Source organism: Spea bombifrons, chromosome 1, assembly GCF_027358695.1.
Source record: "Spea bombifrons isolate aSpeBom1 chromosome 1, aSpeBom1.2.pri, whole genome shotgun sequence".
Lineage (NCBI taxonomy): Eukaryota > Metazoa > Chordata > Amphibia > Anura > Pelobatidae > Spea > Spea bombifrons.
This window is the reverse complement of record NC_071087.1, coordinates 3260600-3276602: the sequence shown is the minus strand read 5'-3', so window position 1 is coordinate 3276602 and position 16003 is coordinate 3260600. Positions and strand designations below refer to the sequence as shown.

At 40.1% G+C, this 16003-nt stretch overlaps 1 protein-coding gene and 1 long non-coding RNA gene across 2 annotated transcripts; both read right to left on the bottom strand.

The window, feature by feature from the left end:
- Nucleotides 1–360: 360 nt before the first annotated feature.
- On the bottom strand, nucleotides 361–4842 carry LOC128468161 (vomeronasal type-2 receptor 26-like). Its single transcript, XM_053449853.1, has 4 exons — nucleotides 4723–4842; nucleotides 2899–3123; nucleotides 2129–2252; nucleotides 361–1277 (listed from the first exon to the last, which is right to left on the bottom strand). The coding sequence occupies exons 1-4, from the start codon at nucleotides 4840–4842 to the stop codon at nucleotides 361–363; spliced, it is 1386 nt and encodes a 461-aa protein (XP_053305828.1).
- A 9870-nt stretch (nucleotides 4843–14712) lies between these two features.
- LOC128477309 (uncharacterized) lies at nucleotides 14713–15131 on the bottom strand. Its single transcript, XR_008348294.1, has 2 exons — nucleotides 15087–15131; nucleotides 14713–14858 (listed from the first exon to the last, which is right to left on the bottom strand). It is a non-coding gene; the product is annotated as an uncharacterized LOC128477309 (long non-coding RNA).
- Nucleotides 15132–16003: the final 872 nt, after the last annotated feature.

The following is a 16003-nucleotide window of genomic DNA, read 5'->3' as shown; positions in this document are numbered from 1 at the left end:
CCAATAAGAGAATCTTTTAATTGTTCTGAATGCAGTCATTAACTCATTTATACTGATACGATGGGCATAAACATTATATCTACACTATGTCTACAGAGGTTTATTTGGTTCCTGTCGTGTGTGTTTTGCTTTGTGTGCTGCTGAGTTTATCTCTGTGATTCCAAACATGTGGACTCCTCACCTTTCTTGCAACTGATAAAGGATAGGAGGGTTAAAATATATTTCTTAAAAGTCCAGGACATTGGGGTATTGTGTGTAAAAATGTCTTTTGATGTCCAGAAAATTAATTCAAGTTTCTAAAATTGACCATTGACAGTTATAAGATAATAAAACATATAATTCAGAATATGGTTCTTATAACTATTTGGTTAAACCTTTAATTCTACTTCCAAGTAAATATGTTTTTGTATTCAATTCCTGTCTAAAAAGAATTACATAGCATTTTGGAATAAATATACATCCTACAAGTCCTGCACTTGAAGCCAGTATGGCAAAAATCTCTACGGTCACCATGTTCTTTCCTTTGGTGCTCAGATAGGCCGGGATCATCGCAATCCAAACGCTGCAGAACACCAGCATGCTGAAGGTGATGTACTTGGCCTCATTAAAACTGTCCGGTAATGTCCTGGCTAAAAAAGCTATAATAAAACTAAGAGCTGCCAGAAGCCCCATATAACCCAGGACACAGTAGAAGGCGATAACCGAGCCCTCATTACACTGAACGATGATCTTTCCCTGATAAGAGTGCATGTCCAGCTCCTGGAATGGGGGGGAAATGGCCAACCAGGAAATATTAATGATAACTTGAATGGATGAGCAGAGTAGTACTATAGAATTGGAGACTTTCACACTGACCCAGTTTGCCCAAGAGCTGCCGGGTTTCGCGGCTCTGAAAACAATATAGATCATGATTGTTTTGCTTAAAATACAAGACACGGCTAATGAGAAGAGGACTCCAAAAGCTGTTTGGCGCAGCATGCAGGTTACATCCTCAGGACGACCGAGGAACAGAAACACACAGAGAAAGCTCAGCATGATGGAGACCAAGAGGAGGAAGCTGAGGTTCTTGTTATTGGCTTTCACAATTGGGGTATCTCTGAAGACAATGAAGATCAGTAATATCACAACAGTTACAAGACAAAACAGAATTGATGCAAAGGATAAAACAGCAGCAACTGCATCCAAATATGATAGAAACTCCACCGATTTTGGAATACATCGATCCCTTTTCTCATTAGACCATTTATCACTTGGGCAAACAATGCAGTTCTCACTGTCTGAAAAATAACACAAAGTAACATTATGTCTCAATATGTAAATTAAAAATAAAATATAATATAGTATATAGTTCCCTCCCACTGAGTGTATCCATATTAACTAATGTTAAATTACACTTTTGTTTACATTTCTTAGATTTGAACTGAAAATAACAAACAAAAATAGCCCCAAATCTTATCGCCCCAATTTTCCTTCACCTTGTTTTAGTTTCAGGAATCATATGCCTATCCCATGCGTGTTTCAAGTCACTTGCTGCACTAACCTCTACCACTTTTGCCAAGAATCTGGTCCACTCATCTCACATGGAAGTAAATATAACGGAGGAGCTCAAAGACCAAACAAGGAACAAAAACAAAACCCCACTATAAGTAGATTTCTTGAGTAAATGTACAGTTCCTAAACCCATTGAAAACAATGCATTTTGAGCTTGTACATGTATGGGCTTTGTCATTAAGGGGTTAAACATTTACTACTTTTTATGTTTTTAATGGGAGGTTTTTAGTGCACTGAGGCGCATTTGTGAAAGTGAACCAGCTGTGTGCTGAAGCATGGAGGTTGGAGCTTGTGTAAAAAGGTATTTCTCATAACATCTGTAAGGTGCTTGGTATCACAGCTGGTTGTCGGCTGCCAGGTAGTTTTTCTGCTCCCCCCGGGTGGGGGATGTTATGCCCAGCTCTGGTCAACCCAGTCTTGCTCGTCTATTATTTTGATCACTTATAGCTACACCTGCCCCTCCGCGTGGCTCTCACTACCCCCCAACTCAACCTTCTACCTTACCAGGAGCAGGCTTTCATTCCTACACACCTACTATGAGTAAATTATGTGTATGATTCTATATAATCTATTATACCAGATCTGTTGGATATCTCTCCCTCTGAGCACCGGACACAGTCGTAGCAGCAGATTTGTGTTCCTGGTCTCAGGACTTTTCGATATCCAAGCAAACAGTTCTCTGAACACTGAGACTTTGGAATCTACAAACAGAAAAATAAATAGTTCTTGTTTGAGCCACTCTTATAAATTAATAAAGAATGGTTGGGGCAAATAGTTGGGGCGCAGGTACATGTTTTTTTTTAGGACTAACAGCTTGGATCCATGCTGGCTTTTCCAAGAGACTAGAGCTTTGCAGGATCCAGTCTATGATTCCTATGTGGTCTGTATCAGGCATAGGTGCTGGGCATTAAAACCTGGAGCCTGGCGATCAGAGACTGTTGTGGAAAGAAGAATTTCCTCTATGCTCCCAGGGCAAGGAGATTCCCTAAAAAAGACCTGAGGTATCCCTGAGGTAAGGGAGGAAATACTTGCCTGGACATTTGCGTGTTGTCTGGGGAAGGTTTTCCAGAGCCTGGCTGGGAGGTCTGGCTGGGAGGTCTGATTAGTGGGTGTTTAGGATGGTCAGTCTTAAGTGTGACGTTTATGGCTCTCATGCTACAAGGTTTTTCACAAGTTAGAACCATTACACCGTCAAAGTGGTTTTGTTTTACCATCTTTAGGATGTATGTGCTGGTGAGTTTATATTATTTCTGTTAAATTATGTTTAATATACTATATGCCTGTAAAGTTTATAGAAATGTAGCTTAATTTTAATGTAGGAAAACAAAACCAATAATCCCCCCTTACCTGGTTGTCTTTGTTCCTCCATATTGCTAAATGCGAGTCAATGATTAGCTGCTGACCATCTGGAGCCCACTCAGTGAAGTTACCCACAATGTTTCTAAATGCAGACTTATTTGATAAAAACACCCAGTTTGTAATTGTGTAATAGTATGCAAATTCTCCATGTTCATCGTAAAATGCGCGGCCCAACTGAGATGCAATTGTTATCCTTTTTATATAGCGATGCAACTGTTAAAAATGATTTAGAACAAAACAAGAGGACATTCACAGTCACAATGTAGGAGAGTTTTCTTCTACGTCATTAATCAAGAAAATAAAAATACCTCCCATTTTACAACAGAACTCACCCAAACACTCAACTAAAATAGACCTACACCTGATCTCTATTATTCATCTACTAGAACTTCATATCATTAACTAGCATCAACCCTTCATCAGTCTACAGCACATCGTTAGAACCAACAGCACCAGGGTCACCATGAAGGCACAATTTAGAAGAAAATATTGTTCTTTGGTAAATAACAACGTTGGATTTTGCATGTGAGCTGCAATTAGTGTTAGAATGGCGATATAACTTAAGAGGTAGCAACAATTATATAAAATATACAACAATATACAACATAAAGGCTTCTAATATGTTGCAATCAGAGCCGGCCTTAGGCGTTGTGGCGCCCTGTGTGGACTACTACTCTGGCGCCCCCCCCTTCGCTACCCCCCCTGCCCCTTCAAACTACACCCCCAAACTTCACATTTTGAAATGCTGGGAGGTATGAGGTGTAAAGGCTGACCAGAATTCATATTCTTAAATAAAGCCTTAGAAATTCTTCCTGTATGTCCGTCAGCGTCTGACACGTGAAGCAGTCTGTATTTCATACATACCTGGTGTTTATAGATGTTTTGGATTTCATTTTCTTTTGCGTTCTCGTTATAAAATAAGTGCATGTCATGCAAAGCTTTAGCTAAAGCACTCACTGAAATAAACACCCGGGGAGAAACACCAGCCGTCAGATGAGTTTTAGCAATTAATTTAGGTTTCCCGCTGCAGTTACACAGAGAGATTTTATAGATCTCTTCATAAAGCCTATTCTTTTCAGAATTTTCTGATAAACATCTATAATACAATATCCATATATCTTCGAGAAGCTTGTCTGCTGGACGGTTTGAAGGATGGATATTATCAAAGAAACTTCCGGTATCCGGCAGCGCTAAAGGATGCGGTTCTATGGCCAGACTGCCATTCAGGGGTTCTACAAAGAAATCTGTGAGATGTTCATTGGAAGCCCAGGCAGGAGGAAGGATTAATGTTATATCTTTATGTTTGAGACACAGAGTTAAAATGCGAATAATTCTGGTGCTGAAAGAGCCACAGACTATAATAATTTGAGCCGATGACATTAAAAAAGTTTCTGACATTATTTTCATATTTTCAGAAAGTTCTTGTGATAAAAATTTTTTTACAGTAAAGGAAATACAAATTCCATAACTTGTCAGATACGCTCTCAGAGCCTGACTCTCTGTCTCTCCGGTGTCATCATCAACCGTGAGAATTCCCACCCAGGTCCATCCGAAATGTTTTAGAATCTTCAATATAATTTTATTATAGACAAGATAATTTTGAACAGAGCGGAAGAAATGCGGATAAACACGTCTATCACGCAGCGCATAGTCTGTCGCTCCATAACTGATCTACAAAATGGAAGAGAAAAGTGTAAACATTCTGCTGTAAAGGTTTCTAATAACAGCTTGGAGTCAGACATGGTTGTGATCTCACCATGAAACTGAATGCTAAAGTCAGACAATACATGGAAGACCATTCAGGTTACTCACCTGTGCGTATCCATACACCCCTAGTAACTGTGCTATGGGAATGGTAGTAGTAGAATGGTGATCGCCAATAAATCCAGCCACGTTGTTAGAATTCGCACAAGAGTAATTAGGGACGGTCATGCCGCGGCCAGACAAAATCTGAAGAATGCTTTTCACAGCTTTTCTTTCATCTAAACAGGAGTCATATATATGATAACCCAGGGTAATATTTGGTAAAATGTTTGGGTCGTTGTTCAATGTTTCAATGGCGAAAAGAAAGACCAGTAAATTGATGTAATCCATGGGGCTTGGCCTGTTAGGGTAGAAGAATTAGATTAAAGCAGAAGAACAAAGTCATAAATCTGCCAGATAAAAACACTTATTGAGACTTTGTAGGAATACCATGTTACCATCAACTGACAAAGGTTTTATATTTAAACGAATGGCAAAACAGGTCATGGGTCATTAGAGAGTGCTAGCGTGAGTGCCGTAATTACCCTCACATATTTATTTAATGTAGGGCATGTCTTCCGGAAGACAAATCAAGGACCTTTGTGAAATATTTTTGTCTCAAGCCCATTCCTACCCCTGCCTGAGATGGTTGCAAATGTCTGAATACAGTGGAGAGTGGTGGTCATGGCTGAGTCTGGTCCCACCCAGTACAACATGTGGCCCCTCTTCACAGATTGAAAATGTCTATATCTACGTAAAAAAGACATAAAAAATTCACCTTATACACTTTGAAAAGAAAAATCTTTATTTCCAATTCTACATAGTGTCAGTCCTAATGTTTCAAGAGTTGGTTTAATAAAATAAAAAATAATCAACATTTCGGTTAACCTTTGTAGCCATTATCATGCATTTATCATGTTCTCAAAAGGGGATGTCAGCTCCTTAGTGTAAAACACAATGACCTCTGTTTTACAGATACGTATTTTCTCCAATATTCTCATAATATTTTTTAAAATTTATATGGGTAGATTTACAAAAAGATATTAACTCTCCCAATCAAGTCAATAGCATAAAATTCATAATATTGCAAGAAACAAACAACACATCTTACATTAATCTCACAAATAATAAAAGGTAATAATAAAAAGTCATAAATATGTATATATTTACCTCAAAATAGCACTAGAGCATGTGTGCAAGTTATACCACGCAGGGGGAATTAAAAAATGTAACGTATGAAAACAGCTGGACAGCAACTGGATTAACCGCTTAACATAGTCACTCCCCTTAGTAGTTTTGGGCTCTCTATAAAATGAATTTGTTCTGCAGATATTATTTTTATGGTTAGTTGTGGGAACTTACGTGAAACAGACTATTTGGGGGGGAAAATGATCCTGTCCAGAAAAAAAAAAATTCCTCATTTGATTATTCACCGTGAGAACTCCTCCAATTATAAGGTCCCCATCTTTAAAATACTCAAAGTCTTCAAATGGTTTGATGACTTGCAGATGACAGGCCGGTGCTGGGCTCCGGATCTCAGATCTGCAGGGCGTCACACACAGGAGCAACAAACAAATGAGACGTTTCAATGGTAGAGCCTCAGAGATCAGCATCATGCAGCCCAGTAACCTGCCGAGTGCCAGAGAGTGTCTGCCGGGTTCGGTGGAATCGAGCACCGTGTGGGTCAGTGGCATCTGCTGCATCTGATATCATTGTAATGAACCTAAACATCTCGGCTCTTTTTATACAGTGCGGCCTCATTCATTGCAATGGAGTCTCAATATAGATGCAGGACTTTGTGTTTTGGGATCGCAATTCTATGTTGGTTTTAAATTATAAGAAAACCGCAGAGCGCCGGTAATTGTCTGCATGGACAGAAATATACAAACGCAGACTTTAATGTCTTTAGAGTATTAGTTAGTTTTAGAAGGAAGTTTCATTCATCGGCAGTTTTATGCCCTTTAATAATATTTATCGTTTTGTCAGATGTAAATGTTATTCAGCACTTTTAATTTATCATTGATTTTTCTGCATATGTCATGTTTTTTTTTAAATTTAATTCACGGAGGTGATTGGATATGATTTTATTCTATTTGAATTTTAAATAATATGATTTAATACAGAAATGCACAATTTGTGTTAATGTACCTTTTGTATTCTAGTTGTATTCATATTATCCAGCTCTGATATCCACCATTAGCATAGTCAGGACATTTTTTTATAAAATGTCCGTCACTTCCTTTAATCCCCAGGAAGTAATAACCCACTTCCTGGACTCTCCCTGCATTATATCAGAAGACTGAGCACAAGCCTATAGCGCTAGAGGTTGTTTACTTTGTGAAGCTGTTTCCAGAAATATCTTTGGGCAAAACATCAAACAGCCATCACATACAGCACTTCAGACGTCTTTCAATTAAGACTCAAGTTTGCAATGTAAGCAAATTGATAACTTGAGTTGCTATAAGAATTTAGCAGTTAGGATCGTGTTCTGGGTCTTCTGCAGATGAGTGAAGCTGGAGCCCTTGTACAACTTCTCTGGAAAAAAGACTCACTTGAGATGGCAGTGAATCATAACTGTGCTATGGGAATGGTAGCACCTGATTGGTGATCACTAATAAATCCATCCACCTTATTATCATTCCCACAAGAGTAATTAGGGACGTTGTGGCCAGACAAAATCAGTTTTTGGAAACACCTCATATGCCTGGTATTTTCATTTATTTTGGCACTTACAGGGTTAAATATGAATGACGCGCATCGCTGTTTCTGAGGGAGTTGCACTCCAATAGTGGCCAGAAAAAAGAGAAACTGCTCAACAAAAGTATAGATTTTTTGAAAGATGACATCCCAAAGTATTTTACTTGGGGCATTTTAACACTTTTTATTTAACCATTTTAGTGCCAGTCTGTCTTTAACATTGCAGTAAATTTCATTTTTTTACATAAAATTACTGAAACAACTTGTGATTTGTATTCAGAAACACCCCTCGAGTACAGGAATAGCCCATATACATTATTATACTTTATTTATAAAGCGCCAACAGATTCTGCAGCGCTGTACAAGGTAACAATTTTACAGATAATGAGAAGTACAAAATGACCAGCAATTGACATACACAAACAGGAGGAATGGAGGGCCCTGTTCCTGTAGGAATTTAAATTCTAGGTGGATAAGGGGTGAAGACTGCGTGGCAGTGAATGATGTTACTGTGGGGCGAGATAAGGGTTGTAAGTGGGTGAGAGAGAAGTTTTGATGTTTATGTCAGTGGTAGGCTTCCCTGAAGAGAAAAGTTTTTAGGGAGCGTTTAGAAGAGGGTAGAGTTGGTGAGAGTCGGACAGCATGGGGACGAGAGTTCCAGAGGGTTGGTGCTGCGCAAGAGAAGTCCTGTAGGTGGGCATGGGAGGAGGCGATGAGTGAAGATGCAAGGAGCAGGTCATTGTTGGATTTTAGCGGGCGGGCTGGTGTATATTTGCTGATGAGGGAGGATAGGTAGAGGGGTGCGGTGTTAGTGAGAGCTTTGTAGGACAGAGTGAGTATTTTGAATTTAATTCTGCTATAGATGGGGAGCCAGTGGTGGGACTCGAAGAGAGGTGCGGCAGATGCACGGCGTCGGGTGAGTTAGAATAGCCTAGCAGATGAGCGATTACGATGGAGTGGATTAGTTGTTTATGGTGCTGACAGTCAGGAAATGACGAATTTTAGAAATGTTACGCAGTTGGAAGTGGCAAGATTTAGAGAGTGATTTGATGTGAGGGATGAAAGATAGGTTAGAGTCTAGGGTCACTCCGAGGCACCGTCAACAGTGATAGAAAGGTCAGATAGGGGAATAGAGTTAGAGGGAGGGCTTAGAAGGAGCTCAGTTTTAGACTGACGAGCTAGCACTGCAGGGGGCCTGTACCACTGAGCTAAAAGCTTGTAAGCCATTTCCCGATCCCGGTTGCTCAGAGAACAACGATGGGTCAGGATGCAAACCTTTTCCCACTGTTCTTCCGTGAGAACGACCTGCAGCGAAGCCTCCCATCTCCCCATAAACACAGGGGGCACAGGGGTCAAGGCAGTCAGCAGCAGACTATAGAGGTGGGACACCCCGTGAGTCAGCCGACTAGACGACACACAGAGAGTCTCAAAAGCAGTGAGGGCGCGAAACGTGTTGTGCCGCTGCACCAGAGAACGATAAAAGTTGGTTAACTGCGCATAGCGAAACCGATCGAGGAAGGTAGGCGAAGCCGGCGCAATCAGTTGTTCCAGTGGCCTAAACCCAGCAGAAGTGACAAAGGAGCGAAGTCTAGAATCAGTGCCAGAGGCGACAGCGGGGAGCAAATCGACCCCCACGCCCGGAGGGAAGTCGGGGTTGTCCCTAAGGGGGGTAAGCGGGGAGGGAAAAGTGGTTAGCTGCGCGCTTCGAGTTAGAGAGTGCCAGACGCGCAGGGTGGCTTGGCTCGGATAAAAGGGTGAGGAGCAGCCAAGCATCTCGCAGAGGGCATCGACAACCAGGGGAGGAAGCGAACAGGGACACCAAGAAGGGCGTCCTCCAGATCGACCCGTTGCTTAATGCGGGAGGCCTGGGACCACTTCAAAACCCGGAGCAAATGACATGCCCTATAGTAAGTGCGCGGGCAAGGCAAGGCCAGGCCACCCCTCGATTTGGGGCGAACCAGTGTGCTAAATTTAATGCGTGGAGCGCGAGAGTCCCAGACAAAGCGGAGAAAAGCCGAGCGAACGGAGGTGAAGAAGGAAGGCGGTATCAGAAGCAGGAGGGTTTGAAATAGGTACAGGAGGTGCGGCATAATGTTCATTTTGATGGCATGTATCCTACCCGACCACGAGACCATAAGTCTCGACCATTTACCGAAATCAGAGCGGATAGTCGCTAATAAAGGTAAGAAATTACAGCTAAAGAGCTGAGAGAGATCCCTCGTTAGCCATATCCTGAGGTATCGCAGCTTAGAGTCGCACCAAGCAAAAGGAAAGGAGGTCGCCAGCGCCCTGCGGTCAGGTGGAGGAAGATTAACATCAAGAATCTCGGACTTGGACATATTGACCTTGTAGTTGGAAAGCTCTCCAAAAGCAGATATCTCCGTCATGATAATCGGCAACGACAGCCGCGGGCGAGAGATAGCAAAGAGGCATTATAGTTTTTAAACATAGAATTTTGACAGATCAGTTTGCTGGGTCCAGGTACGTAGACTTCCCATGTTTTATTTTAACCCCTAAAACTATACATTACCTAAAACTAGACGACTCAGGGAATCTAGTTAGGGGCATATTGGACTGTCCCATGCAGCCGATTCCATTTAGTCTAACAAAAATGTATTTTTCTGAACAGATGTGTGAAAGAGCAAAATAGGTCTCAGTAACATCCCCTGAGTACAGCGCTACCCCACATGCATACATAAGTCATGATTCTCAGATATTGTGGAGTCAAAACTGGAATGAGCGCGGTTCAATTTTAACTTCTGAAAAAAAATCAGATTACTTGAAAGTGACGAGTTTAGGCCACTGACATCGATCAGGAAGACCGTTCAATAATCAGCGACTTAAATGTCACTGACAAGTGATCAGTTAATAATTGTGTATTTTTTTATTAATTTGTGTTTTTTAGATGACCCCTCTCTCTTTCTAAGGAAGGATCATCCAGGGGCTGTCATAATGATAAGATTACTCCTATTGGCCAGGAGTGATCTGATCATCATCTGCCCACTTTTGACAGTTTTTAACTGCTGCAGTTACTTAACTCACAGCATTTGACTTGGAATCACCCTGGACATTCAGGTCAGTGCTGTTATTTTGTTAACTCAAGCTTGTGGGGGACAAATATTAACTCCTGCAAGGCTGAGATGGCATTCAGCAACACAAAACACTCACCCCAAGGCACATTGTGACCACTCGGGAGAGCACAACCACCACTGCGGGTGATTTTGCCACTCGCAATATGGCAGCGTGTCCTTTAATAAAAATAACAAAGTTGGAAAAGTTCGCTAGAGGCTCTTGAGAACTCTGGCTCAATGTGCAGGTTCAATACAGGTACTGTATTCAACCATGCAAGTCAATAGAGCCCAGCTTTCTAATCATAATGTGATTAGTAAAATATTGAAATAATAATAAAAAAAACATAAAAAATAATTTTGCATCAGAGGAACCATCCAGTTCCAGCAAAATGTAAAAAAGAAAAGTCCAAAAAAAATACAATAAAAAAATAAAGTTTTGGTATGGTTGGTGGAGTACTTCAGGAGTTATGATGGGGCTATGTTATACATGTTCCCTATATTTTTGATTGTCTTGTTTACCTGCCACGTCTTCTATACGAACATCGTTCATAAACTGCTAATGACTGCTGTCTATATTCTGTATCCTTCCTGCTTGCTCATTCTTTATATGTATTCTCTTCCGCATGGGTCTGCCGAGCATTCCGTCTTGCTGTTTTGACCCTTTTGGGCCTCCTATGACACTGATACATACTCATTGTATTTGTACACTGTATTTCAGTTTGCCCTTTATTTCTTTTTATGTGCTTCATCTGTGCATTATCCTCTTTGAATAAATTGTTTTGGAAAAAATAAAAAATAAATAAAGTTTTGGGTTAGTTAGCACTATATCGTCCCCAAAATCTGGAAAGAGTTAAAGTAAAAGCAATTCAGATACCCAAGGGGTAAATTGGAGTGGCCGGGTTCAAAGATAGGGCGTAGGCACAGACTGACCAAAATGGGGGGAAAGTGCACTTCCCAAATGTGGCCTTTTCGCTCCCAAACACCAGGCAAACCCATACATGGGTGGTATCACTGTTCTCGGGAAATGTTGCTGAAGACATATCGAGGTGTTGTTTGATAATGACGTATACCTGGAGCTATAAATTTACACCTATAGTGTAATTTGTGTGAAAAAATAAAAAAAAATTAATACCACAAACTATGGCAAAGGCTGGTGGTAGAATCTCATGCATGGAGTTACAGTACTGGCATTTGAAATACCTTGAGGGGTCTAGTTTTCAAAAATATATGGTTTGATGGGGTAAATTGCATTGGCCGGCTTCAAAGATACCCAAAGTAGAACATGAGGGAAAAATTATCAGATTTGGAAACAAACTGGTTTTGAAATAGCAAAATCCTACTTTTACTTTTTGCCCAATAACTTGTAGAAAAAAGCAAAAAAAAAAAAAACCATGAAAACATTAGGTATCTCTAAACTCAGGACAAATAGTATAATCTAAACATGAGACATTAGGCCTGTCACTTTAAATCACCCCTGTAACTATGGAAACCGAAAGGAATACTGTTACCCAGCTTTACATCTCTCCACACCAGCAGCAAACGGGTTAAATATTACCCTAATCACAGGGGAGCATATAGCGAGCTAAGAGAATCTGCCCGTCAGATACCCATTGTCCAGTGCTACGGAATTTGATGGCGCTATATAAAACAATAAATAATAATAATCTGCCCTGTGCAGGAGCATACTCTTCCAAAATGATTGGAAAGTGGTGAATCTCTTCCTTTCATAACCTTATTTCCTGCTCACAAGCTCCTCCCCTATCACTAGTTTCCTGTTCATACCCCTTGCTCTGCATATGTTAATGATATTCCATGTACAGTCCTAAGTGTTAACTTCTTAAGGACCAGAGCTGATACACTACAGGGCCAGAGCGATTTTGATGTTTTTGCTATGTTTTTCTCCAACCGTTATTTCCCTTTTTCTTCTTATTATTTGCATAAGTTGAATAAAATATAAAAACATTGGTACATAAATTCTATATGCAGCTAGTATAAATGGGAAATGGGAAAGTAAACCCTAAAATATTGATAATTTGCCCTGAGGGTCCTTAGGGTCACAAAGAGGTTAATAAAGGGTTGTACCTGTGATTAGCCAGAAGAGGGCAGTCATTAGAGATCCCAGCATAGTCTACATCAGGGGCGTCCAAGTTTTTTCTGCAGTGGGCCACCTCATCAGAATTGTATACGTGCGAGGGCCGCACTCTCTTCTCACTGTGAGAAAATATGGCCTTTAATAAGATATGCAGATTAAAATAAAGTAAATGACACAAAACCTTTACTTTTCCTCTCACTGATTTCTGGGCCTAGAAAGTTTTGTGACTACAAATTCAGGATTCTGGATAAGTTAAAATGAAATAGTTTATTTTAGGGATGCACCGAAATGAAAATTCTGGACCAAAACCGAAAATTCAGGGTTCACTTAGCCAAAACTGAAAATTACCCCCCACACTTAATAAAAGTAAGTTACACACCAAAATTGTACAAAAAATTATATATTATGATTGTTAACAGCAATATCAGGCATACCCAGATTCCAGCATATACTGGTTGGCTGTAGCAGTATTTTCTGTCCAATTTTAGTGTTAACCACACTTTTATTAACCCCTTGGCTGCTAAGCCATTTCCCACCCTGGTGCTAAGCTGGTTTTCGGCATTTTGGTGCATCTCGCGTTTAAACGCGTTTCAAAGTAAATTTCTTGGGAATAAACTATACAAACCATATATTGTTTTTTTCAGCACACCCAGCAGATTCCAAATATACCATTTTTATAGGTTTGCAAAATACAGCCAAAAATGGGAAAAAAAGTGTAATTTTTCACTTCCAACTCAATAAAAACTAGTTCGTAATGTTATTTTTCTAAACTCTAATATCAAAACCTGTGTTGCTAAATATTTGTAGTAGGTAACCGGTCTAAAATAAACAGAAATTGAGAACAGTAGACTGTTTTTCTAATATTTTATTGCTAAAAGTTAAATTTATTTAACTTTATCACAAAAAGACATCTTTAAATTTAATGCATGGCTGCCGTCAATTAAACAGCTCTAGCTGCCCGGGATGTTAAAATATGCCAACAAAACTATATATTTTTAGAAACTACACCCCCAGCTGCAGCAAATGAGGTCTTATTTGTATTTGTATCACAAATCTGACTTGGACAAAAATAAGTGAATATCACACTTCTAAAAATGAAAAATAAAAAAATAAAAATTAAAAGCGACAAGTTAATTTGTGTCTTGCGCACTCCAGTCTTTTGCTACGAATACATGCAGCCCCTCATTTGATGCGCCAAGGGGTGTAGTTTCTGAAAATATATACTTTATGTACCATAATTTAACATCCCAGCTGTCTAGAGCTGTCTAAATGCAGGCATCACCCCTAAATGTTTTAAGACTTTTTTTAACAAGATTCTTCAATCTGCCATATCTGAAGTTAAAGTGGTCTAGACATCTGGGAAGTTAAATTAGGGTACATAAAGTACACATTTCAAGAAACTACACCCCTTGGAGCTTCAAATGAGGGGTTACATGTATTTCTAGGACAAAAGTTGAGTTCACAAATAATGACGGAATATGTCGCTTTGGCTAGAAAATGTTTTTTCTAACCATAGCGACATGTTCATTTGTGTCTTGCGCACTCCAGGTTTGTACACATGCAGCCCCTCATTTGATGCGCCGAGGGGTGTAGTTTTTGAAAATATGTACTTTTTGTGCCATAATTTAACATAATTTTACGTGAGCAGTAATGCCACGTCAAGGCTACAACCCTAATTACTGACCATTCACACGCTTTTCGTATCTCCATTCACTCGCAGAAGCACACACCATACTTTCCATACATTCACTCACAGAAGCACACACACCATTCTTTCCCCTTACAATCCCAAAGAAATGATCGTAAAGGGAGTAAAAAAATCACTTTTACAGCAAAAATAAGTTTTGCAGTAAAAATGCAAGGGGCTCCAGGGATGAGATGGTTACTCACGTACCGCACAGGCTAAATGGCTGATTTTAATAATATTTGCAGTTCATCAGGATTTCAATAATTGCCTTTCTCTACCATTGGCTAAATTTAACCTCATGATCAAAGGGATCACAGGGTTAAAATTTAGTATCGGCCATTTTTAAAAAGGGAATGTGACTTTTTATAGCTATATGATCGCTGTGGTAACATTGGCTACCACAGTGATCATTTAGCTAGAATACTTAAACTTTTTTTTTTTTTAAAGTTAAACCAGTTTATGTTTAGATAATTTAATTTGATTTAATTTAATCTAGGCAATTTTGATCTTTATTTATCATTTTTTTTACTTTTTTTGTACATTTTTATTTTTTTTACTTAATATTTTTTATTCTTTTTTTACAAGCATTATACCGTTGGAAAGGTGAGGCGATTACCTTTCCAACGGTATATGTTGGGGGTCTGTAGCTGCTTAGCATCTAAGCAGCATGCCCCCATACCGCTTTAACTGACAATTGTCAGTTTTCAATAAAGCTGCGCGGTGACGTCATCGCGTCATTACGCGCTACGTCACCGGCCGGATCGGGTGGTCCCAGTGATGCCCTTCAATATGATGGGCAGATCGCCGGGGTAGGTGGTGATGGGGGTCCACAGACCTCCATCAAGGTAGGGTAGTGCTAGTGACAGCATGGTGCCGTCGTTAGCACCTGACTGGGACTGCTAGCGACGGCACCATGCCGTCGTTAGCAGTCAAGGGGTTAAAAGTAACACACCACAATTGGATAAAAAAATCAACAATATGACTTGGCATGATAGGAGTGTGATTGCTAACACAAGTTTATATCCTTGGTGGGGATCATTCCACCTACGCCAGAAGGTGTGAGCAATCCATTTATTGCTCACCATATTGTGAGTATATAGTGAACTGTTTTTATTTGTTTTATTCATTTTATATATACAGAAAGCACTATGCCTATTTCTGTTTAACTTTTTATGTGCACCTTATCCTGAGAACCAAAAAAAGAACTACACAGGACTGCTGCTAAAGATATCCCCAGGCGAGGATTGTATCGCCCATGCAAGTTTTGTGGGACTAATTGCTTAAGTCCCCAAAAAATGTGAGTACCCATTCCTTAACTCTTTACCACACGGTGCCAGCCACATATTATATTACTGTGACTTTCTTCTTCAGTATGCGCAACCACTATCTCCTGTGACCTCGAAGTTATAATTAGTTAGTATGCTAAGTTAAATGCCCGTACCAGCGACTTTGTTGGTTGTTTTTTTTTTTCTCTCCTGCATAGCAACTAGCGGTAAGGGGCTGTGCGAGTGATTTCTGCTCCCGTTATCCAACGCAGCATCGCAGGGGTTAACGGGAGTGGAAATCAGGAGTTAAAAAGGCCGTGCGAGTGAGCCTATTGGTTACCTGCAGGGTCTTCCTCTGGCATCGACCAATTGTACGCTAGGTGGGGAAGGGACCTGGGAGATTAGTAGACGAAGACGATCACGAAGATTCTTCGTGTGTGTCTTCCTCTTCGCCTACGTTTTTTTCGGAATGAACAAAAAGATGGACTCTTCGTGTTCATTTTCATGTTCGCCCGAAGAGGAATGCATAAGTCTAGTA